Source organism: Metarhizium album (genome assembly GCF_000804445.1).
Source record: "Metarhizium album ARSEF 1941 chromosome Unknown scaffold_9, whole genome shotgun sequence".
Classification (NCBI taxonomy): domain Eukaryota; kingdom Fungi; phylum Ascomycota; class Sordariomycetes; order Hypocreales; family Clavicipitaceae; genus Metarhizium; species Metarhizium album.
In genome coordinates this window covers 1054341-1081624 of record NW_024467583.1, presented here as the reverse complement: position 1 = coordinate 1081624, position 27284 = coordinate 1054341, and the positions used below count along the sequence as shown (strand labels likewise).

The following is a 27284-nucleotide window of genomic DNA, read 5'->3' as shown; positions in this document are numbered from 1 at the left end:
CTATTATACCTTAAGAATCCCTATTATTATATACTTAGTAATTAACTAGATTACATAAGCTCTATCTATTATACCTATACTATATATAAAGGGTCCCTTAATTAGCCGACACTAAGTAGGCAGCTTAGTATTCTATTAAAATTAGTTCTAATTTTTTTTCTAATTACTTTATAAGTAGTTAAAGCAGTATATATACTATTCTTAGTTAGTAGTATATAGTAGCTACTGCTTTAGTATTAGTAGTAGCAGCTTTATTATATATAGTTTAAACTATAGTATTAATAGTAGTAATAATAGTAGTAGTTAGTAGTATAAAAGTAGAAATAGAAATTACCTTAGAAAGTATTACGCCTTACTATATAAGCTTATATAGTATTTATAATAGTACTTAGCTATTAATATAGTTTAAATACTATTCTATATAAAATAAATATTAATTATTATATAACTAGTTTTAAACTATTCTCTATAGTAACTTATAAGCTAAGTTATTATTTAATTACTTTTTATTATCTTTAAAGTAGTACTTCTTTAAGTTAATTTTATAAAATTAAATATAATAGTTTTAAAGTAATAACTTAATTATATATTACTATATTTATAAGAAATAAATAAGAATTAATTTATATATATATCTAGTTAGTATTATACTTAATTATATAGTATACTATTTACTTTAAAATAGTAGAATAGTTCTCTAGAGAATAAAATTAGCTAGCTATTCTAGAATTATTTTTAAGTTAGTTTTAATTATTACTTTTATTATTTCTACTAAAAAAAACTTATAATATTAAATTTTAACTTAAAGATAAGCTTATTAGTAAGTTACTTCTTTAAGTTTAAGTATTACTAGTATTATAGTAATAACTTATATTTATAAGATATTTTTTTTTAGGCAGTATAAACTAGTTTAGATTACTTAAATAATAAAAATATAATAGCTAGGTATTTACTTTTATATTAATTTATATATTATAAAATAAAATTGTAAAATAATATATATATCTATAGAGAGTATAAGTAAATATATAAGTTTAAGTAAGTATTTTATATAATATTAAAGTTAATAATAATTATAAAATATATATAGTAATTAACTATAATTATAAAGATATATATAGCGCTACAGCAAATCAGCAGAATGCAAATTAGGAAAATTATAGTAGCAGCATTTGCAGATGCAAGCTAATGTGCGACCGTACTGCCCGGATCATGCGCCAGTAGTATGCTGTGTGTGCAGAGACGATTGGTAATTCTCTCAGTCAATCAAAGTGCTCTGGATTCACGGGAAAGGCCATCGAACCCATGAAGCACGCGACGCAAATCCATTTCTTTCCAGGGTCGCTGAAACAACACGCTCAATGTTCCGTCCGCCGGGATGTGCTCGCGCGTCATGTCGTATCTGCACCGAGATGACGGTATAATACATTTGCTCAACCAACCATATCACAGTGGTCAATGGACATTAATGGCGTCTCCAGGGCTGACTTGTACACCTCTCCTCCACGCCGTCGGCAAGAAATAACACTCATCTAATCTAGGGTCCCAAGCTCTAGTGTCCACGTCGTGTACCACATTGTCCAACGAAGCGCGCCAAGCGCGACTGGAATACCATGTGCCATGGTCCATTGTCGACAGTCGAGCCAGCCTCAAGGCACACCAGCGTCGACCAAGTTCCCAGGTGAATAGTCTACTCGTTCTTCGAGGCAAGTGACAGCAGGTCTCTGAAGTTGGACCAAAAAGGAGTCCTGACCGTCGACTTGAACGGCGTGACGGTGGTCTTTTCTAGATCCCAAACTCCGGCTTTGTTGAAGGGATCCTCACGCAACAGCCTCCAAACGTCTTCTAGACTGTCCAGGCTGAGGACCAAAACGCTTCCCACAATGTTCAGAGGATCGCCTGCTTTCTGGGGATGCGCGCCGAGCATCGGACCGGCGAAGATTAATTGGCCTTGCTCACGGATGGGCTTGTAGTTGGCGATGTGGCTGGGCGAACTGGCATAGCGCGTCTTGAGAACGTCAGGACGGTCTTGGATCATGACCAGCCACTCATTGCTGGTGGCAGACATGTTAGTCGACGACGGTGAAGAATTGCGAGTCGATTGCTCGTGATGGAGTCGTTGCTCTTCGGGGCTCTGAGGAGATGGGGCTGTGGCGACAGACAGAAATATAGGCACAAGGCGTGTCTAGTCAACCACCATTTTTATTTGCTCAAGTGGTGGCGGAACCTGTCACAGTTCTACTAGCAGACGAGGTGCAAGCTGTGTACCGCGCCGTCTTGGTTGTAGAGACGCCGGCTCGTTGTCACGTACTCCGGAATACGGGTATAGTCTCACCAAACACACTACCTGCGCATTGCATCTTAGTTTCTCTCTTGGAGCCATGGGAATTGCCACATGGCAGGATGGCTACTCGTATCGCCGACTTGAATGTGCAGAGGTGACAACTCATTACTCTGTGCTGTCCACATACTCCAACGCCGCGAGAGAGCACTCTCGGACTTTTCTGACCACCAAGCCGATGCTCCGCCATTGTGCGAGTATCAAGATATCCACAATAGCTCCGAGCTACTGGCGCCGATATTTCCAAGCATCGGCGTCTAGAAACCGCCTTGATAAGTCGGCCTTTGCCACTCTTGGCCAGAGTTGGGCGGGGATTGCTTGGTCCACTGGCACGATGCATCAACGTTCAGTTTCTCCGAGGCCCCAACTACTCCTCCCGGGATAGGGTCGATTGGAGTTTGGGACCATGGTAGAAAAGGCAAGGTTTCTCCGTAACAGATGGTCATCCATCAATGAATGGACGCGGGTCACTCTCGCTCTCGAGCCCTCAAACTACCTGCTCCCGCTACGTGTTGCCACGATGCCTTTATCGGGGATACCGAATTCCTGCTGTTGGTCGTCCACTTGGATTCTTTCCAGCTCGTCTCATTACATAATGTCAACTGAGACCTGTTCCATCTTGCATTGTCCTCCATCGGACGGCCGGCCGAGACGGATTGATTAGATTGATTAGATTGATAATCATGACGGCGCCTCATCTCGCGCTCCACGCCAAAGCCGGGACACAGATGCATTCTGAAACCAACCAACGATATAGGAGGCCATAGAATGTCGCACCAAGTGCGGGAGATGCAGTGCATGACCCCAAAAGGTAGCTCTGCCGACATTCACAGCGTTCATCAAGCAGGACAGAAGTTCTCGGACCCCAATTTCTTCAAGACCAGCCCGGCAGCTGATGTCGTTTATTCAACAGAGTCATACCGTGGTGCGTCTGAAAAGAAGAGCGTCGGATTCACTACGCGATGCTGAGCCAAGCATTCATAAACATGGCAGGCCGGCCTGCAAGCGATGACAAGACTGCCGTCACATCTTAACTGAAGTGCAAACGGGCCTGTTGGTGGGACACCATGGTGTTTGGAACAAGAACAGCTTCATGAGCCACAAATATAGAAAAAAAGTAAGACAAAATGTAGTAGGCCGCAATGTAGAGCCTGAGTAGAAAATACACGGATAGGCCATGCCATCGATTCATGCCACCAAACACACAAACAAGCCCAGAACGCAGCAGTCATCATGACCCCTGTTCCAATTCTGCTATCGTCTCAAGAAGCCAACTTTCTGCCAAGCACGGATGTAGGATCCCAGCAACGCCTCAGTGACGGGACCCAGATTCCTAAGAGTAGCAGAATGCTCGCATGCCTTGTCGGTTCCTAGAACCATGACACCGCACGACATGTGGACAAAATCGTGCTCGAAAAAGTCGGCCAGCATCGAGGCCGGGTTTTCCCCGTCGGGCCCGTTGTTCCTCTGCGCGTTGATCCGCACCGCCTTTATCCAATCTGCAAAGGGCACGACGTTGTGACGCGGGATGCCGAGAGCCTTTCTCAGCATGCTGATCATCTCGGACCACGATTGCCTGCTGGGGTTGTCGATGTGATAGACAGGGTGAGCTTGCACGGTGTCCGGCAGAGTCAAGATATCTACTGCGGCTCCGGCGACGGCATCGACCGGAGCCCACGCCAGATGTCCGGGGAGGTCGGGGAGAATGCCAAGCGTCTGCGAAGACTTGATGAGAAAAGGCACATGCTCCCTGGTGTTCCAGTATCCCGAGCCAGTAGAGCCAGCTATTTGCCCGGGCCGAACCACGGTGACGCGGAAACGGTCCGGGCACAAGTGTAGAGTTTGGTCGAGCAGCTTCTCGCACACGTGTTTTGCATCGCCGTATCCAATGGGCAGAACGGCGTCGACGGCCACGCGGTCCTCCGGCACCGTCGCCTTTCCTGCGCACACGGGCCAGTGTCCGACTGCTGCCACGGACGAGACGAGCTGGAACGAGACCCGTTCTGTCCGGGAGGCGCTGAGTGAAATGTCTCGGGCCAGGTGAGTCATGTTCCTCATGATGCGGAGCTGTGGTTCAAACCGTTTGAGCGGCCACTTGGTGTTCATCAGCCAGGCATTGTGGACGATGTGCGTGACTGACACGGTCAGGCTGTGGTAATCGGCCTCGGAGAGACCCAACAACGGCCTGGACAAGTCCGTCTCCAACACCCTCAGTTTGTCCAGAGCTTCCCGAGGCAGGTTCAGACCCTTGTCGAGCATGCTTTGCTTCTGGCGCAACGTGCCGTCAAGCTGGCGCTTCTTGTTGAGACACACGACTTGGCTGACGTCCGAACGCAAGGCCGCGTTGGCGACGACATGCGCACCTAGGCTTCCCGTGCCACCACTGATCAAGACGCACTTCTTCTTTCCGTGCCCCTGTCTCGCATTGGTCCGGCTCCCATCACGTCCCTGGCCGCCGCGAGGGGCACCCATATCAAGGGACTCGACGAAGCCTTTGCCGAGGTCTTGGACGTATCCTCTCACAGCCGCGGCTCGCGCTGCGCAGTCAGCTGAAGGGCTCTTGACACACGGCGGAGGAGTTGGTAACGATGCGCACCTGTTATTGAACCTCGACGCCGAAGCGATGATGAGCCTCTCGAGCTTGTTCTCGGGCCGGACGCCGTCCGTCCAGTCGACGATGCCGTACCCAACTGACTGCAGATCTCGTTCCCACCGTCTCTCGTCTTGCACGACGTACTCTCGGCCGTCGTCAAACAGCCACCAGCCTTCGAAAAGCCCAAAGACAAGGTCCATCCACCATACGCGACCCGTCATCTCGACCAAGAGGAGCATGCCGTCCTCTCGAAGCGCTCGGCGCATGTTGCCCGTCGACGTCTTCAGGTTCGGCGTGGCGTGGACTGCGTTGCTCGCAATAATCAGATGCTGCGTGCCCGCCAAGTCCTCCGGGGGCGGGTTGCTTATGTCGTGTTGGCGGAATCTCACAAACGGATAGTCCTTGAACGTTTTGCGTGCGGCAGCCACGAATGAAGGAGCCAAGTCTGTAAAGGTATACTCGACCGGCTGGTTGACCTCGGCGAGGACCGGCAGAAGCAGCCTCGTCGTGCCGCCTGTTCCTGCGCCCATCTCCAGAATCTTGAGAGGGCCCCCGTTTGCGGCCTTGACGTGTTCTGCGAGGCCTCGCACAAAGTCTTGCAGTTGTCCGTAGAGCAACTTGTGCAGTGGCCACTCGGCGTAGAAGCGGGAGACCAAGTCGCGGCCTTGGGAGCAGCCAAAGATGAGCTTGACGCCGTTGGTCTCTCCTCGCAACACGTCGGCCAGGCGGGAACCAGCGTAGTACGTGAGCTCATCGGCGACGCGTTGATCGGGGAACCGGGACAGGAGGCGTTGCAGAATCTCTTGGCTGGATTCCACGGGACACGGCGTGCCCGTTCGAGTGATTCCGTCTTGGCCCACCGTGACGAGCTTGCCTTCCTTGTCCAACATGGCGTACAAGGCATCTACTAACCGTGAATGCTGGGCTGGGTGCGGCACACGGTCGACGGAGGAACCGGCAGGTGAGTCCCGGACACTGCATCCCAGCTCGTCCAGGGCATCGAGGGTCAGCGATATGCAAAGCTCCGTCTGGAGAGGTTCGGCGACGGTTGCGTAGTTCTGCTGCCCGTGCCCCACGATGCGGTCATCGGTCGTCTCCTTGACTGCCTTGAATATCTGCAAGACGGGCTCATGGGGGAGGCTGAGCTCGGCCGGCGTCTCGGGCTCCGACATGGCGGGCGTGCTGACGCCGGTTTGGAACCCAGAACATTCAGAGTTGCTCCGGTCTCCGTATTCACTCGTACTGCTGGATGCGATTTGCTCGGGGCCGCCATCATCACCCCCGGCATCCAGCTCCGATGGCCGTCCCAGAAGCTCGGCAACGGCGTTGAGCAAGCCCGGAAAGTCGGCAATTTCCGTCAGCGTAGCCTCGGGAATGTTGATCTTGAAAGCAGAATCCACCTCATGAGCCAGCTCCATGCCCAGCAACGAGTCGATGCCAACATCTGCCAGCGCACTGTCTGCGTGGATCTCGCCTTCGTCGACGCCCGAGAGCTCAGATATGATTTTCCTGAGCCGTGAAGAGATGGTCGATGCTCCAGAAGTATCAGGGGCCTTGACAGAAGAGTCAACGCATGCTTGAGCCCTGCTCGGCCGTGCCACGGCGTGTATTTGTGTTTCGTCAGCGGTGTCGAGGCTCGTCGCTGCACCAGGATTCGAGGCCGTGGAGAGTTGCTCTGCCGCGGCCAGACCAGGCGTCAATCTCGCGAGGACTTTACTCATAGACGCTCTCGAGACCTTGACGTAGCTTATCCCAGTAATGACCTCGACCAGATGGTTCGTGTTGGCATCAAAGGCAAAAATGTCAGACAGGATCGCCTTTTCCGACGGGAAGTGGTGTACGGCGAGCACATGGAGAGACGCAGGACGTCTACAGCAGTCGTCCTTGCCACCAGATCGGCTTGGGCTGCGAAGCCAGTGTTGCATGCCGTTGCAAACGTACATGTCGGCCGAGCTGCAGTCTGTCATGCAGTTTGCCCAGATACCCGCGACCTGGCAAAGACAGTCGGCTAGACGAGCATCCAACCACGTCGTGGCATCATGTTGACGGACGACCAGCGCGGCACACTGATTGCCGCGGCTCACGAGTTTCCGGACGCCGCGATAATCCTCGGTGTAGCTGACAGTGTCGGCGAATATCTTGTAGATGCTCTTGTTGAGAAGCACCTCATCCACGTCTCCGCTGTTTAACAACTCAAGACAACGTTGGCTTCCGACGAGACGCTCGAGTCGGGAAAACTCCAACTCGGCCGCTGAGTCGTCGGCCGGGACGAATCTCAGCGTGCCGGTGGTGTGTACCGACGAGCCTTTTTCAGCAGCCCTTGACGACGCCTCCGTGCTCACGATGCTGAACGTCCACAGGTCGTCGGAGCCCTTCTTGAAATCCACCCACAGACCACGGCTGGCATCCACGCACACGGGCAACTGACATTGGATGTTGAGCAGCTGCGGTTGCCGCTCCTCGGATGCCAGGGGCTCGTCCAGGCTGCGGATAGCCTCAATCACAACGTCGAGCTGCACGGTGGCGGGGCAGATCGCTGCTGTTTCTGCAAAGATGTGTCCCGAAACCAACCTCTTGTACTTGCTCGACGAGGTGTTGATGCGGAATCTTACCGCTTGCTTTTTGTCGTCTGTGTAGCCAGCAAACCGGAAGAGGCAGTCCTCGTCCTCGTCCTCGTCCGGCCCGTGGCTCTGGGAAGCCTCCGGGGCAGCTTTCTGGGGCGTCTTCAGCTCCATCCAGTGCTTGGCTTGCTCAAACTGGTACGGCGGTAGAAGAAGCGACTCGTGGGACAGAAGGTGACAGCCGTGATGGGACCAGAAGGCCGCATCGACGCCCTCCTTCCAGAGGCTCAGTGTGCAGTCAACCAGGTTATTCCATGCTGTGCCCGGCTCACCAGTGATGCTCAGGCCCTGGAAGTGCAAACCTTCATTGCTGCCCAGAGCCCGCCCTGCCATGTGCGTGACTGTAGAGTTTGACCCGGCTTCCAGGAAAACGCAGGATGGGTGTCTCTTCGTGATCCTCCTCAGCGCGCGATCGAAGAAGACGGGGGACCGCAGATGCTCGGCGAAGAAGTTCACCGTCACTTGCTCCAACGGCTGCTCGGAGGCATGTTCCACGCGAATTGCGGGCTTTCGAAAACAAAGACCGAGTCCACACTCTCGCAGCTGAGCGTCGATGTTGTCAACAAGGCTACAGTGGAACGAGTTTGTCACGTTGAGCCTCTTGCACCGGATGGTCTTTGGGGGCTCGGCCTCGACGACTTCTGCCACGGCGTCGACGGCCTCGACCGATCCAGCCAGGGTGAAGCTTCTGGATCCGTTGTAGCAGGCGATGGATGCCGGATCTGAGCCGGTCGATGCGGGAGACGCGGCCGCCCTTCGAAGCACGTCCTGGACCGTTTCCAAATCAGCTTCCACTGCCATCATGGCGCCCTTCTCGGGACCCCAACAGTCTCGCACCAGAGTGGCTCTCCTCATCACAGCCTTGAGGCAGTCTTCCAGCGTCAAAATGCCGGACACGCACAGCGCTGTGAGCTCGCCGAAGCTGTGTCCAACAAGCGCGACGGGTTCCAGCCCAGAATCGATCCAGCACCTGGCGCTTGCATACTGCATCGCGAAGAGTACCGTCTGCAGTTTCACCGTATCCTTGATCGGTTCGCGTTGGAAGATGTCGGGCAGTATGCTCCCTGCGCCCAGTCTCTCTGCAGCGGCATCCACGGCACCAAGGTGCTGGCGAAGAAGCTTCACTCTGCCATATAATTCCCTGTCCAGCCCAACAAAGGTCGATACCTGGCCGCCAAAGCAGAACACCACCGGCCGTTTTGACCTTGTCGCGCTTGATGAGGAGCCGTCTTTGTTTCCGGCAACCGAGCTCAACGCCTGCGATAATTCACCAAGTGACTCGACGCTGAATATTAAACTTCGCGGAAGGGACCGATTTGTCTTGCGAGCCAAGTTGAAGGACATGTCGCCCAAAGTGAAGTCGGCCGTTGAGCCTTTTCGATGGTTGATGTATTTCACCAGCGCTGCTGCATACCGACTGATGCTAGAGCCATCCAATCCACAAAGCCAGAATGGATATCTGCTGCCGCTCGACTCATGCCGTGCAGCCCTGGGAAGCTTCGCAGGACCTTGGGTCAGCACCACGGAGGCGTTGGAACCTGATGCGCCGTAGTTGTTGATGAGGGCAGCCTTGAAGCTGGCGTCCCAGGGCTTGAGGGACGTGGGAATGACGATTTTGTCACAAGCTTGGGCGTTGACGTTGGGGTTGATGGTCTTGAAGCTTGCCTGAGGCGGTATGAGCCCTTTGTTCATCATCAGAAGCACCTTTATCAGCGACAATACTCCGGAGGTGGGCTCTGTGTGCCCAACGCATCCCTTTACAGATCCTAGAGCCAGAGAATTGCTCCTGTTGGCGCCTCCGAGAGCTTGCCGAACGCCCTCATATTCCGCTGGATCTCCAACAGCGGTTCCAGTACCGTGAGCTTCCACTACAGTGATTGCCTCTGGCTCCAGCTTTGCCCTGGCAGACACGTCTCTGAATAGCCCGGAAAGGGAGGGTGAGTTTGGCACGAAGATGGGTGTGCAGTTTCGATTCTGCCGCACGCGCGTGGCTGCAATGACTCCGAGGACCTCATCTCCGTCAGCAACAGCGGCCGAAAGTTTCTTGAGAAAGATTGCCGCGACGCCGTCGCCCCTGCAGTACCCATCGGCCTTGGAGTCAAAGGGCTTGCATTGCCCAGTCGTGCTCAGGAAAGAAGCGCCGGCCAAGTTCTGGAAGCGATGCGGACTCGTCATGACATGCGTGCCCCCAGCCAGGGCCGCACGACACTCGCCGCTCAGAATCGCCTGGCATGCTTGATGAATAGCGACGGCGGACGAAGAGCATGCCGTATCGACGACGAGTGCTGGTCCCGTCCAGCCGAAGTAGTGGCTGACCTTGCCCGCGGCGAAGCCTTCCAAGTTGCCGGTTGCACAGAAGGCGTTTGGCGCATGGCAGGCAATGTTGTTCTCGTAGTCAGTTCCGCAGAGACCGATGTAGCAACCGACCTCCCGGGAGCTCTCGCTGCCGTTGCCTCTGAAGTATCCGGACTGTTCAACAGCCTGGTACGCCACTTGAAGGAGTTGTCGTTGCTGCGGATCTGTCGTCGCGGCTTCGCGGGGACTGATTTTGAAGAACTTGTTGTCGAACGCGTCGTGCCCGCGTATGAAGTTCCCAAACCATTTCCTCTTTGGATCAGCGTCTCTGAAAGCAGTCTCAAATGTGAACCTGTCTGGCGGAACTTCCTCGTGCTGCGATTCACCAGAGGAGAGCACTTCCCAGAACTCCTCCAAATCATCGGCCCCAGCTACCTTGCACGACATTCCCACGACGGCAATGTCCGTATCCGGATATACGCCTTCGGGCCTGCCTTGGCGCATATTTGTGCTGTGCGTGTCTTTCGAGCCCGAAACATGAATGCAGCGCGAGCCTAATGACGGCGACAGAGAGGGCGGTAATGGTCGTTCCGGTCCAAAAGCTACCATGTAGACCGTTGCATCTCGTGAGAGCACCTCTACTTCCAACCTCTTCAACGTCCTGTGCCAGTTTGGCGGTTCCAAAAGGATCGACCTCAGAACGTGATGATGAAGCGGACCAGATGTAAAATACTGGCCTCCGGAATCGGATCGTGATTTCATCCCAAGGTCCGAACAGTCGCAGAATTGAAACTCGGGGCGCTCGTTGCAAAGTTCAGCAAGGGCCTTGAATGCTTCTGCGTGCTCTTGGGAATGATATCTGCCGCGCAAGCCTATTTCGGAAGCTGGTAGCCCTGCTGATCTCATATATTGCTGGACCTGGGCCATCGCCGCCGCCGACGTGGTCACCGTGGCGCGGTTGTAGTCGTATTTGACTGAGATGTATGTCTGCCATTGTCAGCACTCTCCCTGTTGCACGGCCAGACTTCCTGGGTCCGTCCCCGGACAAGAGAGGAAGAACCTACGTCGTCTCGGCTGTCTATGAACCTGCGAAGATCGCTCAACTTGGACTCGGAAGTCCACTCCGTTCCGAGACACCTCGTCTGCTGTGCCATCCGAGCCGATCCCGTGGCATCCATGTCGGCAATCGCACCAATTGCAACGGCGAGGCGGACTGCTGATGCCGCATACCTCTCGAAATCCGCGGAAGACTTGGAACTAGACGCCACCGCCGCGCTCAGTAGCCCTGTGCAAAATCCCAGCGTCTCACCGTTACTGGCCGCTCGTGATATCCAATCTACTGTGTTGTCTTGACCAGCGTAGACATTCTTGTTGAAGTTCATATACTGAATAAGTTGGTCGACGGTTGCCAACGGGACAAGGAGCTTGTTTGGCAGCGGGTAGGGCGTCATCAGCCCGACTCCCGCGTTGAAAGCGTCCTTGACGTCAACAAGTTGCCTGTAACCATTGACAAGTCGGTCTCCAGGAACGCCAAGAGCTGTAGCAACGGCTTGCCATGCGTCTGGCAGGTCTGAAATGACATCTAGAATCCACGAAAGTCTATCGTCACCGCTGATAGCATTTTGGATTCGACGAAACTCTGAATGATCGAACGACAAGGGCAAGGATCCAAAGAGGAACACTCTCGGCGCCCCATTCGCGCGGGTGTATCCCGGATGGAAATGCATTGAGGGTAGCAACCAGGTTCTCAAGGACCAGAATGTCTAGGTGGGCGGAGATGTGTGACGGTCGAAGTTGAATCGTTTCGGCACTTGTATCTCGATTAGCCGCCTCAATCTTGGTAAGAAGGACCCAAGAGTTGGACCATGTTTGCGGTGCAAGAAGTCGCAACACCACACACCGCGAGCGGCTACTCATATACGACGTGCCCATCTGATGGGGAAGATCATGCAACACCCAAGTACCGGGGGCCTCCTTGACGAACCAAAACTCCATGCGCTTGGCGTAATCACGCACGGGGAATAGTAATCAACGGTCTCTTGGGAAAACTGGCCACTCCGGGCCTAATGAACAAGGAATCGCCAGGGTTGTCAGACGGGGCATGGGATTGAGACGGACTATTCGCACTCGGTACAACAGCGTACCAATGGCCAAAGGCCCTGACAAGAATATGGATTGCTGAATACGACTAATGTCGCGGCCAGCAATATGTAAACGGGTCAACGTTGCAAAACCAGTCCCGCCGAGGCTGACCAGGGAGCCGTGTGCTCGGGGTCGGCGTGCTGTAGAAACTCCGACGCGGAAGCAAATAACACAATACGTACGCTCCTCTCTAGCCGAATAATTGGATCGAGGCTAGTACCTTGTCTTTGTTTCGACAACTGCCGGGTCCCGTTACTGACTCCGACGGGTCCTCCGTCTTGTCACGCCGGGCTGTTCCGCGACAAAGCTCATGCACGGATACCAGACAAACCAAGATATCCCGAGGAGAGGAGCTCGTTGGATTCGCTGCAAGTCTGTGGCACCTTCCTCTCGGACTAACCAATTCTTGAGAAGAGTTTGCCATGCCAGAACCAGGCAGCCGGCCTCGACTACGCAGAATAAAGACACGCGTAATGGCCGTGCAGGCGTGATGGTGGTTGGCTTCCGTACCGACATTTCTCCACGAATCTCTGCACTCAGACGTGTCACAAGTCCTCCGGATGTCTCAATCAGTAGGGGATGACAGCGCTCTTGAGGTTGCAATTGTAGGATGCGGCATCATAGGTCTCATCACCGCTGCAGGTCTTGCGAGGCGCCGGATCAAGGTCAAGGTTTTCGAGCAGGGACAAGGGCTGCGAGGGCTGGGAACCGGGATCGCATTCAATCCCTCTGCCCAGACATGTTTGGAGATGATCGACCCGGAAGTGACCATGGCCTTCAGGATGGGCGGCGCCGTAGGCCTTTCCGCTGCCAACGAGGATGATCCTCACGACTATCTCCGATGGATCGATGGTTGCAACCAACGAGACGAAAACGATCCCTTTTATCAGAAGATGTACCTGAAAATAAATGCAGGATATCGAGGGATCCAAGGCATCCGCAGAGACCACCTTATCGAACATCTGATCCGAGTCTTGCCACCCGGCACCGTGGTCTTCAAGAAGCGCCTGGAGGATGTCCTCGAGCGCGGCGACGACGAAAAGATTGCCCTCAAGTTCGCAGACGGCACCGTAGCCGAAGCCGACGCGGGTGAGTAGACGGCTATCCATGAATGCATCCGTGGCGGGAACCGTCTGACCTGAAGACAGTAATTGGCTGCGATGGCATCAAATCCAGGACGAGAGACATGGTCATGGGCCACGAAAGCACCGCCGGCAAGCCGACGTATACCCACGTCAACTCGCACCCTACGGTTATCCCCATGGAGAAGGCCGTCTCAGTGCTGGGAGAGCAGAAGGCGAGGGCGTTCCACAATCACTTGGGCCCCCGTGCCAATATCCTTCATTACCCCGTGGCGCATGGTACCATGTGTAATGTGACTGTCTTTGTTCGCAATGACGAGGAATGGCCGCAAGACAAGCCAACGGCCTTCATCGGACAACGTGCTGATATTGAGCATCGGTTCAGCGGCTGGAACCCAGCCATTCGAGCTCTCATAAGCCTCCTGCCAGAGTCGTTCCCTTCATGGGCAGTCTTCGACTTGTGGGAGTACCCCCTCCCGTTCTACAACAAGGGCAGAATATGTGTTGCCGGAGACGCAGCACATGCTAGCAGTCCGCATCATGGTGCTGGCGCTGGCATGGGCGTGGAAGATGCACTTTGCCTTTCAGTCCTCCTGGCTGACGCCTCCATGAAGCTCCGAACCGGAAAGTTGTCAAAGCACCAGCTCCTGTCGTCGGCATTTGCCGTGTATAGTGACGCCAGGAGAGCCCGCAGCCAGTGGCTTGTCAACAGCAGTCGTCGGGTCTGTGACTTGAACCAACAAACAGGCTGGGCAGACCCGGCAAAGTGGCTCAAGGCGGAATCGACATTGGAGGAAGTCAAAGACCAGGTACATAAGATCTGGAGTTTCGACCCTCGCCGGATGGTCACGGACGCCATTGAGAGCTACGGCATGGCCATCAGTCGCCTCGAGAGAAAATCATGTACCGCCAGAGGCGATGTCCAGCCAGAAAATCTCCCCAACGCAGGCGCTGTCGAGCAAATCCTGACGGCAAAGGTATTTGGGAATGGGCTCGGCGACTACTCGAAAGCCGTCTCGATCGAGCGGCTCACCGAAGTACTTTCCGAGCCCGAATAAGACTAGGCTACCAATCTCGTGGTTTCTGAATCGGCTTCATGCCGTGGGACAATGCTCTAGTTGTGGGGGGCTACATGAAGCATGACTTGCGGTGTAATCAGTTGGATGACGCGGACCGGTAGTTGGTCTGCAAATGAAGTTGGGTGAATACAATTTCATCTCTACCGCCAGTCGATATTGTAGCTCTCAAGAGCAACCCCATGAGACGACGACGTTGGGCTGTCTGTCTTGTCAATCACATCAAGAACAATGCCTTCGTCCTGTTCTTTGGCTTCTCCTACCGACCAAGTCATCAAGATCTTGGTGTGATTCAGGGCCGCACATTTACAGGGCACACAGTAAATCTCGGCATGTCAGGATATACTACAAGACCACAGTGCATACTTTTCCCTCCATCTTGAATATCTAGGTACGCTGAACCCCCCATCCTCGAATCTCCCCTATTTGAGCATCTCGCCCGTTTTCCCCAGAGTATCAATAAGTCTTTGGCGTATGTGTTCGCCAATCACAACCTCGCTGCCGGAGCCGTCCAACGCCTTTGCCCTCAGCTTGAGGTTACCGTTGAGGAAGAAGGCGACGCTATAGCGATGATGTCGAGAGTTTGTCACAACCCTGTGGCGCGCGCTGCGGTAGTAGCCGCCCGTCCACTTCTGCATCATGTCGCTCATGTTGATGACATAGGCTCCCTCCTTTGGCGGAACCGGGATCCAGCTCTCGGTAGGGGGATACCACACCTCGAGCCCCTTGCTCCCCGTCTCTTGCAGAAGAATCGTAATGCAACCAAAGTCCGTGTGGTCGGCGACTGCATCATGGTCGAGTCAGTATTTCCCGCACTCTGGCGCGTTGTCTACGCGAACCTTCTCACCTCCAAATTGCGTATCGTGGAGAACTTGCTGGGGCGCATAATGAAGCATCCTCATGGGAATAGAGGGATTGTCCGCAAGCTTCTCGAGCACGCTTGGCGGGTGACCCCATTCCTTGGGCAAGCCTCTGCCGAGGATTCTCAAAAAAACCTTGGCCAGATTCACCATCTTAGCCTGGTATTCCATGACGGGCTTGCGGAACTGGTCCTCGGGCAGCTTGGACGGCCACAGGTTGGGGCCGGTGGAAAAAGAACCAGCGTCAGGATGGTCGGCTGGAATTTCTGCCCCAACCATGAAAGTCTAGATGGTGGGCGGTTATAGAAGTCGTTAGCCCGGGACAAACAGCAAAGCCCAGAAGCCCAGCAAGCATGGCTGTAGAGGCGTGCAAAGCTTCAGGGCGGAGCTCGATCCACTGACTTCTTTAATATCTGGCATCAAGCCTTTATGGTGAGTCTGGATGAGAGGCGGCTCGTAGCCCCGGAGAGATTTGCCCATGGACTTGGAGACGCAAACCTCCATCCTGTCCTCTTCTGGGAGGGCGAAGAATCGTCTGGTGCAATCTAGAATGTCTCTCTGCTCCTCGACACCGAGTCCATGGCCAACGGCTTGGAAAAACCCATAGGTTGTACAAGCATGGCGGACATTGTCGACAACGGCCTGTTTCTGCGTTTCACTCGATGTCGGTGAGATGAAATCGCTGATATCAATGGTGGGGATAGCCTCAGGTGTGCTACTGCCCATCTTGATAAGAGCAATTTGGCTTTTCGAGATGGATAGGAAGAGAAGACGGTTCACAATGCGGCGAGCCGTATGGGGTGGCGACGACCCCTTTGCGAACGGTGTAAGGAGTTGCTCTAGCTTGATATAGGACGCAGGAAGTGTATAGTTACTAGCTTCGAGCCTATTGTAGGTGGCTCATATCAGGATTTTGTGTCCCATAACATGCAGCAGTGTGTAAAGAGTTTTGTAAACTTCCTCCATGGCGTCTTGACTTGGAGGTCCGTCTGCTTGACGGACATGGCGACGAAATCCGACCTCGCTGCCAATTCCAGCCAAGGTGTCAGCAAGATACTCCGCATCTGGGCGCGAAACAGCGAGGATTCATCGGGTCAAACGGCATTTGACCTTATTAGACATGGAGTTTTCCGTTGACAAATCTTGGAAAAGGCGTGGCCCGTCTCGGAATATCCACTGGCCGCTCAACTTTCTCCGGCTGGAACGACGCGAAGCACGAGCAGTCAACAGGCACGCCGTGTGCCGGATTCAACTGCAGTCTGAGCCAATGGGACAGCACCTACGGCCCGGGGGAGCATCTCTCCGGGTAGTTACGGACCGCTTTTGCTGTATCACACGTGCCGGATCGAGACGAGGTCTGCATTTTGCTGGGTCTTGTCGGGCCTCAGCCATGAGACAAGTTGTAAGGAAACCGTCTCTCACGTACCACAACATAGAACATTACAGTTACACTGCACAGTATACCAACGAAGTTTGTCAGGGCTTGCATGCCTACAACTCTTCATAACAACATGATGCCGTACGTAGCCACACGAGGTTACATCAAATGCAGTTCCCAGACCAGGAGCGGTTGATGGCAAGACGACAGATAAAAGGACAAAGAAACATGACCGCGTTCATCCTCGTGACTGCTCTCACTGCACGTTGTTTCTGCCCAGCAGCCTTCTGAAGAATGTAAAAGATCTATTTCAAACGCGCTGCGTTGTCTGCACCGTCCCGTTCTGCTTCCAGGTCGACAGCTCACAAACAACCACCTATTGGCTCAGTGCGGCAGCCGCCGTCCCATTGTCGATTGCGTTCATCAGCGGCAGAATGTGAGTCAGATCCAGAAGCATAATGTAATTCTGCTTTGGATTCGTGACACTCTTCAGCTGACCCAGTGCGTCAAGGAGCTGACGCAACAGCGCAGCAGCCCGAGATAGCCGTCGGTTGGCAAACAAAAACTCGACGCAGAGAAGTATTGGAATTGACATGAGGGGATGGACCTGTATTTCCACTCCTTTAGCGGCGGCCCGGCATGGGCCAAAGGACGAAATCTCTTACCTTGAAGACGCCAAAGTCCACGAGCGCATACGCAAGGTTGACCATGTGCTCGGCGGCATTCAACGCTCGTTGCTGATACTCTGGTTGAAGGCATCTTGCTTTCCCGTTTGGCCAGACCATAGATTTGACTTCCTTGCAGAGGTATATGACCGACACCTGCGCGATGGCGTGCGCGAAAAGAAGCATGGGGTCGTACCCGTTCGTGGGGGAAGGATAACGCTTGGACAAAAGCTGGAGCCTTGCCAGCAGGACATTGTCAAACCAAGGGTCCCAGTCTGACCATTCTGTCTCGCTGTCACCGTGCAAGCAGCGTATGTTGTATTGCTGGTTATGGGACAGCGTTCGTCCGCACATGGTTGCCAAGATGATGCACTCGTTGAAAGGGGAGCGCGTCGTTGGATGTTGGTCTACTATGGCGTCTGATAAGAAATCCATTACGCTGCTCTGGCCATTTTGAAAATCGCATTCTTGGGCGGGCAAGCGCGTGCAGATCTGTTGGTTCAGAGGTAACATCATCCATCAGACTTGCAGCACCAAGCTTGGCGGTTGAGAGGACTCACCACGTGCTCGCTCAGTCGAGTCGGCGAGTTATTCTTCATGCTGAGCAGGTGATCGACAAAGTACGCCATCCAAAACACTCGTCGCTTCTCTTCTGTCGCCGCGGGATCGTTGTCGGCACCGGAAGATGGGTTTGTCGGGCTGTCGACTTCATGCAGCCTCATCAGTTGCACCAGGCGGAAGGCGTGTCCGGCGCTCATCCAGGCGTGTTGATTGTACGTCCTCATTGACTCGTAGGTAGCAATCAGTACCCAGGCCTGCGCCAGCTCGATTTCCAGAGCAGTAGCTTGGGTCCCGTTGGACGGGTTCGATGACTCGAGCATCTGTCTGGCTTCCTGGTAGAAGACTTCCTGCAGGTGCTGAAATTGACCAGATAACAGGGATGACAATGTCCACATGGCGTATTGCAAGGCCAGCTTTGCTGTCGACTTTGTGTGCTGCTTGGACCAGCCGTGATAACGTCTTTGATGCAGGATTGGTGTCGAAGGATGAACACGATCAAAGTAGAGCTGGTCGCTGCAATCGACTCCCCCTGCTGTCAGCGGCCAGCCTCTTCAAGGGGGTTCTTTGGCAAGAGAGAGGTTCCCTTACAGCTCTGCTTGTGTGAAGTCACAAACAGGAACACTGCTGACTGTCAGACACGTTGTGGGCGGCGTGGGCGGCGGCTCAGGTATCAGGTTTAGATTGTGCAGAGTCCCGAGGTCCAAAAGAGGACTCGTCAAAGCCATTTCAGACTCGGAGACTGCGGGCTCCATGATTGAAAACATGTCCTGGACGGAATCTACGTTCCCCCCGGGTATCGAGCTCGGTATCGGAGCCAGTGGCGATGGCAAGACGTCGCCAGAGCTGATGCCGGTCTCACTTGTGCCCAGATCCTGGGACTGCGCAGCGAGTCTGCTTTCAAGCATAGCTGTGAAGTATTATTATATCATATTCCATCGAGGCATGGCCACGGAGGCCGCAATGGCCAAATTGAACGTACAAACTCGATTCCGTAGATTCTTCAGATATCCCCTTTTTGGGCCTCGAGCTGCCCGAACGGGGTTTACTTGGCATACCACGCCGGTCTCTTTACAGACGCGGCATTGCGGTTGCTGTCCGTCGCAACGGAGCTTGCGCCGTCGGCATTCTTCGCAGGCTGGCTTCTGACGACTCCGGCCCGATGGCAGGGTTTCCGACAAAGTCGACTGCTCGACTTCTTCTGGCGTCTGCATGTTCCGGGAGATGAGCAGCAGGTAATTTCGCTTTGGGAAGTTGATATAGAACTGCTAGATGACACACACACACGACCGTGGATCCAGGGTGGTATTATCTTTGAGGGCAGCTGCCCGAGCCAAACCATGTATCAGGGATCGAAGTAGTCTAAGGCTGCACGAGTCCGTGGCTGTTGTAGCTATAGCGAGAATCGTTTCGGGGAAGATGCGACTAAGGAGCAGAGAGGGTTTACTGGTACAGCTTCCAAGACGAATTGGCCGCGTAGCAATAAGCATCAACAGCACATTTGATTTACCTGTCCTCACAACGGCTGTAGAACGTGCTGTGCTGTGCTGTGCTGGTGGGACTTGGGTCTCTTGCCAGAGTGACGCGGATATCCCGTCCAGTTCGAATGTCCAACTGCTGGCTGGGAAGACTGGCACCTGGCACTGTCAAAAGAAACGACATGGACCGCGTGAGTTCAACGAAGAACGAGAGGGCTGTTGGTGTTGCGTGCCTGATGCTACCGGGCCCTCGTGTCGGCACCGAGCCTGCTCATCCATGAACCGAGTCTTTGTTTCATCAGTTTGATCCGATAAATTCCACTCGACCCCCCCGAGGAAGCAGGATTGCGGAGTCAATATCTGTCGCACTGAAAGAAACGAAGCTCATGTTCCAGACCAATAGATCCACAGCCATGGCCTTGTCTGCAAAGTCGTCAAAGCGGGCACGGCAGGGCAGGCAACAACATCAGGGTGAGATGATGAGATTTTGGCGCGGATCCTATGATCGAGCTCGGCCGTAGGCGTACATCGACCAGTCCTTCGGAGCTTCGCATGCGACTAGCAGTCGACAAGAGTCAAGTGTTTCTCTCTTGGCGCGAAGAGAGCGGTTGCAGACTTTTCCAAGACGACGTCAGACTGTCTATCGACTACCGACGGGGTTCTCCCAAAGACCGAGTCGGGACCCGAAGTGGGAGGCCCCAGGGCCCAGGGTTCTTTTGCACAATGTGCCTGGTCATACGCAACACTGCCAGGTAGCGTTGCATCCCCGTTGCAGAGTTGGAGCAGGTTCATCTAATCTCCCCTCGTGTTCTAAACTACAGAGAAAAGAACGTAGAAGCTATCTGACGTCCGCAGTACTGGTTGATAACGTTTGATAAAGCTCCAGCTCTACTCCTCCACGACCGCAAGACCAGCTTGCTCACGAAGCTCGCGTGGCAGAACAAAGGCTTGGGCAACTGAAAGCGGTTCGCGATGTCACATTGCAACAACAGACCGTTTTCCATTACGCCATCTTTCTCGCCTGCCCTCCACAGCGTCGTAATCGTAGTTGGGCACTTCCCCTCGGACGCCCTGCGCTGTGACGCCGCTATGGGGACATCAACTTACACATGCTTTCTTGAGCGGAACCCGTCGAATATGGAACCCACCGCCTGATCCTTGCTGGGCAAGCATGGCATGCCATTGATGCATGGAGGAAATCTTATCAATCAGGCGGAATTTGATCAGCGATCCCCACCTTGGAGGTCATGGTCTCTTCACACTTTGCACCTTCATTCTCGGCGGGATGGCTGGGCCCCAAGTGCGTTAACGAGCACAATCCAAGCCGGCATCACCATCTTGGATTCATCTGGATGTGGTCGTGTGCAGGTAGGATCCGTCGAGTCCAGAGACAACCATACACCAACCAACACCATCGGTAGCCGAGTTACGGCTCACTCGACCAAACAAGCCTGGCTCAAGAAGCGTCATCAACTTATGCCTGTTCCATCGCCATCATCAGCCTCGTCTGCTCGAACCGTCCCTAAAGGGCGCCAGGCGCGCGCCCCCCCTTCCCCTTCCTCCGGGGCAGGACTACGTACAGTACACATGTTCAAACGGGCCAAATGGCGTCAGCTCAAACCTCGCTCTTCTACCATCCCTGACCAGGCACCTAACCCTAACCCTAGCGAGTGGGAAGGTCAAATCGCCCAGCCATGGACAAGGGGTAGACGTCGGGTAACAATGCCCGCGTCATCCACTCCTCGCTTCCCGACATGGATGATCACTCAAAGACACGGGCACAGCACTTCCCGTCCGCAGCCGGGTGGGTATGGGTGGGCTCACGGTGATGCTTCCGTTGGTCCCTGTGCTTTGCTGGGTCGCTGGCAGGCGAGGCGAGATGGCAAGTGATGATTTCAAGCCTAGGTCCTAGTTTTTCATTTACAGAAACTCGTCGGGTTTGCCGATGTGGCCTGAAGACAATGATGCGGCCGCGGCATCGGCGATTTGCAAAGGATGATTCCAGTCGTCTAACTTCCTGAGACGCGTGTTCGCTTCTTGTCGCAAACCTCTCCTGTCATAAATTGTAAAACCGTCCCGGCAGTTCTCACGGCCCCTTGACTCAGGCTATATCCTCTCCAAGTCGGCTTGTCGACTACTCTGGATATCGTGTGAGCCTTGGAGTCAAAAACATGGAAAATGGTCCACCCCCATGTCGGCCGAACTGCCGGAACTCCTCCGAGGAGCCAGGACTCAGGACAAGCGTTCCACACCACCTTGGAGTCTTCCGAGGGCAAGCGGCTGCTGCCAAGCTGCTTGCCACCGTCCGGCCGTCGCTTCATGCGCCTCGGAGAAACTAAGAGGGACCCATGCGTCAGAATGTAACGGCCGCAGCCCTTACCATATGACCTAACTAAGCAGTCACGTCTAACCGTGTCGGTTAAAGGGACGTGGACAAATACAGGCGTCGAGCCAATTTCAACACCGGCAGAATCAAGGAGATCCAAGATAGCGACGCGGGCGTAGTTATCTGATCCTGATCCCGGTCCGGAATAAGCCCTCGGTGACAAAGTGTGCCGCGACGTTTTTGTGGCCGGATCAGTGATGGCTCGGATCTACTCCCTCTTGTTGTCCTAGCTCGTACAATTTGTTGTTTACCAAAGATGAATCTATAAGCGACTGACACGGGAGAAACCCGCTTTTTATAAAAAAAAAAAAATAGGGAGACCATCTGAAATATCAATAGAACCACATCTATTCCGAAATGCCCTGGCTCAATCCTGGTTTGCGCATCTCCAGTGTGCAGAGTCCAGGCCTGATGTATCAAGAGCAACTCATCAGCCAACAAACAGCTCAACTTCCAAATTCCGTCATCGTGGGCCACCAGCCAAAGGCACAATGCCCGAGCTGCTCGATGAAGTGCCCCTCTGGATCATCCTCAGAGCCTTGTTTTGCCTACCACTCGCGGGATTCCTGCTGCAAAGATGGCATGTATGGTGGCGACTGCGGCACATCCCGGGGCCCGTGTCTGCCATCGTGTCCGACGTGGCGAGGGTGAGATGGGTTCACGCAAAGACGGCGCATCTTAAACACCAAAACCTGCACGAGCAATACGGGGATGTCGTCCGCATGGGGCCGAACATGGTATCTATCGGCAACCCCAGTGCTGTTCCTCAACTGTATCCCATGCGGCGAGGATTTCTCAAGGCAAGAAGAAGGGGCAAATCGCCGGCTTGACCAAGACGAAGGAAGACAAGAGAGTGGTTGTAGCTGACCCAAGTGCGCCGTAGGGCAACTTTTATCTACCGCTTCGCCCGTATTCGAGAGCCGGCGGTGCTCTGCCCGCAATCTTTACCTGCCTAGACGAAGAGATGCACTCCAACCTCAAAAAGCCAGTCGCCCAAATCTTCTCCCTGTCCAATGTCGTCACCTTTGAAAGTCTGGTGGATGACGTGCTTCACGTCGTTGCCAAGCAGTTCGACGGGCGATTTTGCGCAAACGACGAGATATTCGACCTCAGTGAATGGCTGCAGTTCTTTGCATTCGACGTCATGGGCACCCTGACGTTTAACAAGCGCTATGGGTTTCTGGAGGAGGGAAAGGATGTCGGCGGAAAGCTCGACGCAGTTTGGCTTTTCATGAAACAAGCCGCGCCGGTATGCATCCTTGTTCACAACTTCACAACTGTCCCGGTCCCTTCCACAAGCCCGCTAACGTCAAATAAAGATGATGCAAGTTCCGTGGCTAGACAAGATATTGTACAAAAATCGGGTTGTCGACTCGCTACGACAGACCCCCGGAAACTCTCTGTTAGGGTTTGTTGGCGACACAATTCGAGAACGTCAAAGTCGTTTGAAAGCCGAAGCCAAGGAACATGCCGAGCTTCAGAATGAGAGGCGGGACTTCCTGGACCGATATATCGAGATCCAACGGCGTGGTGATAACATCCCGGCTTGGTAAGGCCTTCAGACTTGTTCCCAGACTCCAACATCTCGGTAACAAAACTTGCGTCGTTGACACTCCGGCATCCAACAGGGCTGTGACTTCTTGGACCTTCTCAAACGTGATTGCAGGCTCGGATTCGGTCGGTACGGTTATGCAGACCGTAATGTACAACTTGCTCAAACGACCGTACACGCTCAAAAAGTTGGTTCGAGAGCTTGACGAGGCCGGCGTGTCCCGGCCGTATCCCAAATGGACCGAGGTAAGCTCGCTGCCATATCTGGATGCCTGTGTCCTCGAAGCACTCCGGGTACATCCTCCATTCGCCTTGCCTTTCGAGCGCGTCGTTCCCGAGGGCGGCGTCACAGTGCTGGGCCACTTCCTGCCCGCAGGCACCATTGTCGGGGCCAACCCATATGTCACCAACCGATGTAGGAAGATGTATGGGGAGGATGCCGAGTTCTGGCGTCCGGAACGGTGGTTGGAGGCCGATGCAGACCACAAAAGGAAGATGGAAAACGTCATGCTTACGGTGAGTCAAAGGTTGTGAAACCTTACCAACGAAGGACCTGCGCTTCAACCGCGTCTACTAACCCAGCCGTCATAGTTCGGCGCTGGCAGGCGTATCTGCCTGGGACGGTACATTGGAATTTTCGAGATCAAGAAGATTGTACCGTTTCTAGTCCTCAACTACGAGGTTTGTCGTGCTCTGTCTGATGGAGTTCCGGCACTGACCACGAGTCCACGTAGATTCAAGCCATCGATCACACCACATTCAAGGCGGAGAATTACTGGTTCTTAAGACAGAGAGGGCTGTACACCCAGATACAGAAGCGGCGTAGTAAGAGCACACCGGAAACTTGATGACAATTCGTATCAAGAAAACAAGAAAATCCAACAACTGAACACTGAGAGAGCGTAGTGACCCAGGCGGCAGCAGTTTGCTGGTGACTTCTTTGCACGATTCCCAGGCCCGTTATGAAAAAAGAAAATACATCGTCGCTCAACAAGTAGCAGTGCCATGGAAGTCCTATCATGTCAAGGTTCCCTAGCTTAGAGTGTCTTATGACACAAGAAACTAGTTGATTGTACAATCTGTAGTTACTATGAATTCAAATTAGGCAGCCAAGTGGTCACCTCCCAACTCTTCCGAGATTGCAATCGACAGCAATATAGTTGCTCCTGTTCAAACCCTGTCATTGCGTAGACCCAGCAGCGGTGCTTGCCTTGGACTCTTCGAGCCCTCGGACGGCAAATCCAACTCGGGGCTGTTTTTCTACTTTCCTCAGACAGCTAGAAGCTATTTTGGAAGAGATTACACACTATTGCAGCCACCATATTCCGTGTACGAACTTCAAACTTCCCCTCCAGTACAGTAGCATGTTGACCAACAGGCTAATCACGGCATCACGCTCAAGTCTGAAAGTCAAGGTGTGTCCGAAACGCCGCCGAGACCTAACGCTCGTTTCCTTGGGTCTTCCAGAACCCAACGATTGTCTCCTTGAACGACTTGCTTGCCTGCCGAGGGTCTGGGTTGTTGTCCTTCTCGGCAAGTGGCAGTCCATCAACACCCACATTGGTAACAGCATTCTGCTGCTTGCCCAGGTAGAAGTTGCTCATAAAGAACGCGGCAACCAGCGGGACGAACGCGAGCCCCAGCGCAGGGGCGAGGAGATAGTACAGGGCGTTCTGGTAGGCTTCAATGGCCCCTTTCTTCATGTCGCTGTCAAAGTCATAGGCTGTGCGAAGCTTTCTGATGTTGTTGAAGAGGGTTTTCACATCCTTGTCCGAGGCTCTGGCAGGAAGATACTTGCGAAGCTGCTTTGGCATTTGGTTTGCCCAGACAACCGAGGCAATGGCACTTCCGATTGCCATACCAACTCTGGACCACAGAGCGAGCAGCGAGATAGTGAGAGCCACGTCTTGATGTGGAACACTGGCCTGAGACGCCACGCGAGTTCCGACCACGGCCATGGAACCGCCGCCGCCGATGAGAAGCTGCGTCATGACCAAGGCCCCGGTGCTGACAGTCGCCTTGTGGCCGTTGAGCATGATGCCCATACCAAGCACCTTGATGCAGAGGCCGATAATGCAAATGGTCTTGTATCGATGCGTCCATCGCTGCAAGGCGCCAGCCAGAGGGCTAAACACGCAGAGAGCAAGGGTAAGGGAGTTGTTGTAGTAGACCCAGTTCTGATAGCTCCACGGCTTCGTAATGTAGACATACGAGGACCAGTACAGGCCTCGCATGCTTGCGGAAACTGAGAACTGGGCGTCAGTCATGCCTCCGTTGAGGGTGGGAGGAATGGTGTCGGATGTTGAGTTGGACCTACCGAAATACGAAGCCTCAATGATCACACAGACAATGAAAGTCTTGTTTAGCATCAGCCGCTTAGGAGCACTAGGCATGGCCGCCCACTTGACTTCATATATCACGTACGCAATCAGCAGCACTCCGCCGACCACAAACATGGCGATGAGTGACGGGTTGGCCCATCCATTCTGCGCATATGTTTTTAAAGAGAATGGGAGTAGGAAGAGAGTCCAGCCAAGGCCAAGCAACAATAGACCAAAAGCATCAATCTCGATCAATCCCCGGCGAAGCTTCTTAATCCAGCTGCTTTCGGGCATGGCCATTGTCGCCGTGTCGACCTTGATCTCAGCGCGGCCAATCTGATTTGCGGCTCCCTTGTCTATCCGTTGGGATTCGCTGCCGGAAGCGAGACTCACCGTGCCGGCCTTCTTCGCTTTTCGATCGAGGTAAATCAAGGTGGCAATGGCTGGGCACACAGCCGCCGGCATGATGATGGCAAACATTCCGTAGCCCCTGAGACACAGATTTCAGTATTAGACATTGCCCAGTACAGGGACACATCCAGACATACCATCTCCACTGGTTCCTGGATAGCATGGCCTGTACAATCTTCCCTGCAAACCACGTGTTGATGATGAATGGCGTGGACAGCAACGCCCCAAGGAAGCCTCTCCATTCCAGCGGCGTCAGGTCGGCCACAATGATGTCGTTGACGAGGTCGATTCCGGAACTGCCCAGGGCGACAAATGCCTCTCCGACCACGTATGCCGAGATGGATTGCGAAGTTGCCGCGACGACGTAGCCGACGACGTAGAACGCCAGCGCCACGACATACGTGTACGGTCTGCTCGTGATGTCGGAGACCTTGGCTATGAACGGCTTGCTGACGGCGCTAAGAATGCTCGTGACGATGCCCAGAATGGAGAGCACCGTGCTGTGCTGGCGGTAGTAGGACGAGACGTCGACCGAGTAGTGCTGGGTGGTTGCAAAATCCAACGAATACGCCCAGGCGCAAACGAGGACCGAACCGCCGACCAGCCACAAGCCTTTCTTGTATGTCTTTGTGGAGCGATAAATGGCCTCCATGCGAGTTACACCCTGTGACTGAACTACGGTATCAGCCGATGAGGTTGTCGCTTGGTCTTCATTCTGCTGCCTTGACCATGTAATATCGCTCCCTGGAGGACTTTGGCTCGTCATGATGCACCAAGTTGCTCGCCAAGCACGCTGCTCTCAAGAGATCCTCGGGATGTAGAAAACAAAGTCTTTGTCGCCGGTTTCGATTTGGAAAGGAGAACGAAGCAGGAGAGCGGCGATTTGCCGTTGTGCTCCTAGACTTGACCCGATCACATCCGTCACATGATACATACATATACCGCACACTGTCTTGTGCATGACGCTGAAGAATGAATTTTCCCTAACCCGTGTTTGAGTAGACGGTGGGACGCTAGGAAACGCTTCCGTCGGTCTTCCTCCTTCGCTAATTGCCGATTCTAGGATGCCTTGCCACAAGTGGTCCGAGACTCCGAGGGCTTCCACGATCTAATCTAATCCATCAGCAGCTGACCAACAGCGTTGGCTTGTCATCGGATGATGGACGTGCGTTTGAACCCAGATAAACCAAAGCTGGCCTCGCTTCTGCCGGAACGTGACAGGTCCGCGGCCCCTTCCGTTGCTTGGTGCCTGTCGCCACTTTGTGCAACCTTCGGCTCGGAGTATTCGAATCTACTTCCCTTGGGTAGTCATGTGAAGATCAAGGGGAGCTCGTCACGGAGCTCGCCAAGTCCCCGGTCGACAATGGGCCACCCGATACTCCGTAAGTGGGTGGCAGGAATAAGCGAGGATTTTAGGCAACGCCGAGTTGGGTCAATTTATTGACCAGGTTGAACTGATATGCAGTAAGTAGCCTGATGTTTCTCCGGAACTGCAGTCGTCTCTCTGGACATCAACCACTCGCAAT

At 53.5% G+C, this 27284-nt stretch overlaps 7 protein-coding genes across 7 annotated transcripts; 2 read left to right on the top strand and 5 right to left on the bottom strand.

Annotated features, from left to right (window-relative positions):
* Positions 1-1690: 1690 nt before the first annotated feature.
* Positions 1691-2068, bottom strand: MAM_04422 (YCII-related domain protein; the record flags this gene model as incomplete). Its single annotated transcript, XM_040823220.1, has 1 exon — positions 1691-2068. The coding sequence occupies one exon, from the start codon at positions 2066-2068 to the stop codon at positions 1691-1693; it is 378 nt and encodes a 125-aa protein (XP_040679099.1).
* Positions 2069-3595: 1527 nt separating this feature from the next.
* On the bottom strand, positions 3596-11577 carry MAM_04421 (Beta-ketoacyl synthase; the record flags this gene model as incomplete). The annotated part of the gene is made up of 2 exons (XM_040823219.1): positions 3596-10837; positions 10915-11577. The coding sequence occupies 2 exons, from the start codon at positions 11575-11577 to the stop codon at positions 3596-3598; spliced, it is 7905 nt and encodes a 2634-aa protein (XP_040679098.1).
* A 975-nt stretch (positions 11578-12552) lies between these two features.
* On the top strand, positions 12553-14132 carry MAM_04420 (Aromatic-ring hydroxylase-like protein; the record flags this gene model as incomplete). The annotated part of the gene is made up of 2 exons (XM_040823218.1): positions 12553-13081; positions 13141-14132. 2 exons carry the CDS (start codon positions 12553-12555, stop codon positions 14130-14132), a joined length of 1521 nt encoding a protein of 506 aa, XP_040679097.1.
* Positions 14133-14572: 440 nt separating this feature from the next.
* On the bottom strand, positions 14573-16014 carry MAM_04419 (Oxoglutarate/iron-dependent oxygenase; the record flags this gene model as incomplete). Its single annotated transcript, XM_040823217.1, has 4 exons — positions 14573-14934; positions 14998-15295; positions 15413-15896; positions 15968-16014. 4 exons carry the CDS (start codon positions 16012-16014, stop codon positions 14573-14575), a joined length of 1191 nt encoding a protein of 396 aa, XP_040679096.1.
* A 750-nt stretch (positions 16015-16764) lies between these two features.
* Positions 16765-18519, bottom strand: MAM_04418 (citrinin biosynthesis transcriptional activator CtnR; the record flags this gene model as incomplete). Its single annotated transcript, XM_040823216.1, has 4 exons — positions 16765-16995; positions 17054-17545; positions 17614-18127; positions 18203-18519. 4 exons carry the CDS (start codon positions 18517-18519, stop codon positions 16765-16767), a joined length of 1554 nt encoding a protein of 517 aa, XP_040679095.1.
* Positions 18520-21966: 3447 nt separating this feature from the next.
* On the top strand, positions 21967-23874 carry MAM_04417 (Cytochrome P450; the record flags this gene model as incomplete). Its single annotated transcript, XM_040823215.1, has 6 exons — positions 21967-22212; positions 22359-22724; positions 22795-23024; positions 23104-23542; positions 23618-23707; positions 23761-23874. 6 exons carry the CDS (start codon positions 21967-21969, stop codon positions 23872-23874), a joined length of 1485 nt encoding a protein of 494 aa, XP_040679094.1.
* A 591-nt stretch (positions 23875-24465) lies between these two features.
* Positions 24466-26524, bottom strand: MAM_04416 (Major facilitator superfamily domain, general substrate transporter; the record flags this gene model as incomplete). The annotated part of the gene is made up of 2 exons (XM_040823214.1): positions 24466-25837; positions 25896-26524. The coding sequence occupies 2 exons, from the start codon at positions 26522-26524 to the stop codon at positions 24466-24468; spliced, it is 2001 nt and encodes a 666-aa protein (XP_040679093.1).
* Between the last annotated feature and the right edge of the window lie 760 nt (positions 26525-27284).